Source organism: Anopheles darlingi, chromosome X (genome assembly GCF_943734745.1).
Source record: "Anopheles darlingi chromosome X, idAnoDarlMG_H_01, whole genome shotgun sequence".
Taxonomy (NCBI): domain Eukaryota; kingdom Metazoa; phylum Arthropoda; class Insecta; order Diptera; family Culicidae; genus Anopheles; species Anopheles darlingi.
Genome location: NC_064873.1, coordinates 8567555 through 8570054, shown reverse-complemented (window position 1 = coordinate 8570054; position 2500 = coordinate 8567555). Strand labels below are relative to the sequence as shown.

General features: G+C 50.3%; 2 protein-coding genes across 9 annotated transcripts in view; both read left to right on the top strand.

Moving 5' to 3' along the window:
• Positions 1-2500, top strand: part of LOC125957020 (eye-specific diacylglycerol kinase-like) — a 92312-nt gene that overhangs the window by 62022 nt on the left and 27790 nt on the right. The window lies entirely within an intron of this gene.
• The window catches only part of LOC125956962 (cadherin-86C), a 72463-nt gene that overhangs the window by 62093 nt on the left and 7870 nt on the right, over positions 1-2500 (top strand). For 7 of the 8 annotated variants that reach the window (XM_049689303.1, XM_049689311.1, XM_049689319.1 and 4 more), the window contains 3 exons: positions 1-428; positions 521-651; positions 2324-2414. The exon at positions 1-428 is cut by the window's left edge and continues 974 nt beyond it. In XM_049689303.1, coding sequence (XP_049545260.1) covers positions 1-428; positions 521-651; positions 2324-2414 — 650 coding nt within the window. The remainder of the gene's footprint in view (positions 429-520; positions 652-2323; positions 2415-2500) is intronic. The other variant, XM_049689352.1, reaches the window with a different exon arrangement.

The following is a 2500-nucleotide window of genomic DNA, read 5'->3' as shown; positions in this document are numbered from 1 at the left end:
GCAGCGACCCGCAGCAGCAGCAGCAGCAGACCACCGACGTATTCGTGCTGACGGCGCGCGCCTTCGATCTCGGCGTACCGGTGCGCTACTCGACCACCACGATCCGTGTCTATCCGCCCGAAAGCCGGACGCGCACGGTCACGTTCCTGGTGCCGGGGCGCGATCCGGATCGGCGCCGCGTCCAGGAAACGCTGCAGGACATCACCGGGGGGCGCGTCATCATCCAGGAGGTACGGCCGGCGACGGCCAGCGATGCCACCGATTTGGTCGGCGATACCGGTGGTGGTGGTGGTGGCGGCGATCGATCGGTAGTGATCGCGACGATCCTCTACGACTCCGACTCGGTGGTCGACATTGCCCGCATCCAGCAGCGGCTCTCGATCAACGGCACAATCACGAACATCATCAGCCAGGAGGAACGCAGTGCGGTAAGTGCGGTTAATAATGTCGTGGTAGTGGTGGTGGTGGTGGTGCCCAACAACCAACTGACCCCTGCCTTGTGCTTGATTCCTGTTTCCAGATCCTGTACAAGGCCGAGAACCGGGTGCTGTTCTGGTTGCTGATCTTTCTCGCGATCCTGCTCGCCCTCGGTATCCTCACGCTGCTGCTCTGCTGCATTTGCCCCTGGTGCCCACTGAACGCGGCCAACCGGTAAGTCCGCCATTGGTCTCCCTCTCCTTCTCTCTCTCTCGCGCTCTTTCTCTCCTCAGCAGTCACTCCAATTATCCCCCCCAAAACCACCAACCACCAATTACCCTCGGAAACAACTCAACCCCTCTTTACAATCCCGTCAGCACGTTTCGTGGCTGGCTGGTTGGCTGACTAACTGACAAACAGTCATCTCCTCCTGGTCTGGCGATCTTTGGCGGCTGCAACAAGCTACATCTGCACAGCAACCTCGAGCTTGCTTCGAACTAACTAACTGTCTAGCCGCACCCCCACCCCAAAGATCGTCCAGAGGCCGTCGATTTGTTTGTTTTCCCTCGCTACTGGCTGCTACGGAATGAGTATGCAGCCCAGTTCCCCGTTCGTTGGGTCCCCGATTTTTGCGTGCTCGCCATGCTTCCAGCTCCCATCTTACATTCTTTCGACCCTTACTCTCTCTCTCTCGCTGTCTCTCTTTCTCTTTCTCTCTCTTTCTCTCTCTCTCTCTCTTTCTCTCTCTCTCTCTCTCTGTCTCTTTCTCTCTTTCTCTCGCCGACAACCCCTCCGAACCTACCCGTTTCATTAATCCGCCTGTTGATCCCGCGTGTCTTTGTGTGGTTTGAGTCTTGAGCATAAGCAATTAATGTATACTAGCTGCCCAACCGAAGACGAATGTACATATTACATTTACACCACGTTTCGTTGCATGACTGAAATTAAAACTTACAACTCGCGAAACTTGCTCTAATGAATCTTACATTCGTCTGTTGGTGCCTATTCGGTAGTCATTCGTAGCCGTATGCCTGCACACGCCTTACTCTAATCTGCTTTTACAGTAGCTGTGTTTTAGCATGTGTTGTGTAAGCATTGTTGTTGTGTCTTTTTTTTCGCTTTTTTCTTGTTGTTCATTTCTGGCGTTTCTTGGACGTTCCGCGCGCCATTCCATTCTCTCTGTTCTGTACTCTTCTTTTTGTATTGGTTGTTAGACGGTTTGCTATGTGTTGGTAGTAGGTAGTTTCAACTGTGCTTGCCACCTGACTGGCTGACGCTCTAGATCTGTCATCTGGCTTGCACAATCGCTGCACTAAGCGCTTCGGAGATATGGACACACACTCAAACACACACACACACACACATACATTCAAAACACACATATGCACATGATGAAACACCATTCCCTAATAATCGGCTACAAACACTTGTGCAACACATGTCTAAGTAGCGGGTGCTCTAAATACTAAACGCTGATATCCGCGCACTACCGTCTACTGTCTTTAGCACCAAACAATGATGAACAACGACAATGTCACCGTTTTCTCACCAACAACCACCAACTGACTAAAACGATACTAAAGTGATGTTTTTCGCATTCTCTCTCTCTCTCTCTCTCTCTCTCTCTCTCTCTCTCTCACCCTCTCTTACACATACTTTTTCTTTCTCTTTTATTGTTCCTCCCTTTGTACTTCTTTCTTCCCATCTTTCACCCTTTCAATTTTCTTTCTCCTCTGCTATCTTCTCCTTACCTATATGTCTTTCAATCTATCTCCTTTTCCCCATCTCTGTTTCTTTCTCTCTTTCTCTTTTTCTCTCTCTCTGTCACATTGTCTCACACACACACACACTCTATCTCCCTCTTGCTCCCTCCTCTCTTCACGCATGCTGTCACTATTTTTCTCAGAAAACGAATTCTTCGCGTGAATAACATCGAAGATGATGTACATCTTGTTCATAGAAAGCAGGGCATTGGAAAGCAATCGAAATCCGTTCAGGTAGTTGTCGTACCATCAACCATCCCCCTTCCACCTCTTCCCCATTCTTTTCTGTTTTAGCATTGCCTCCCCCTCCCTACACCCCT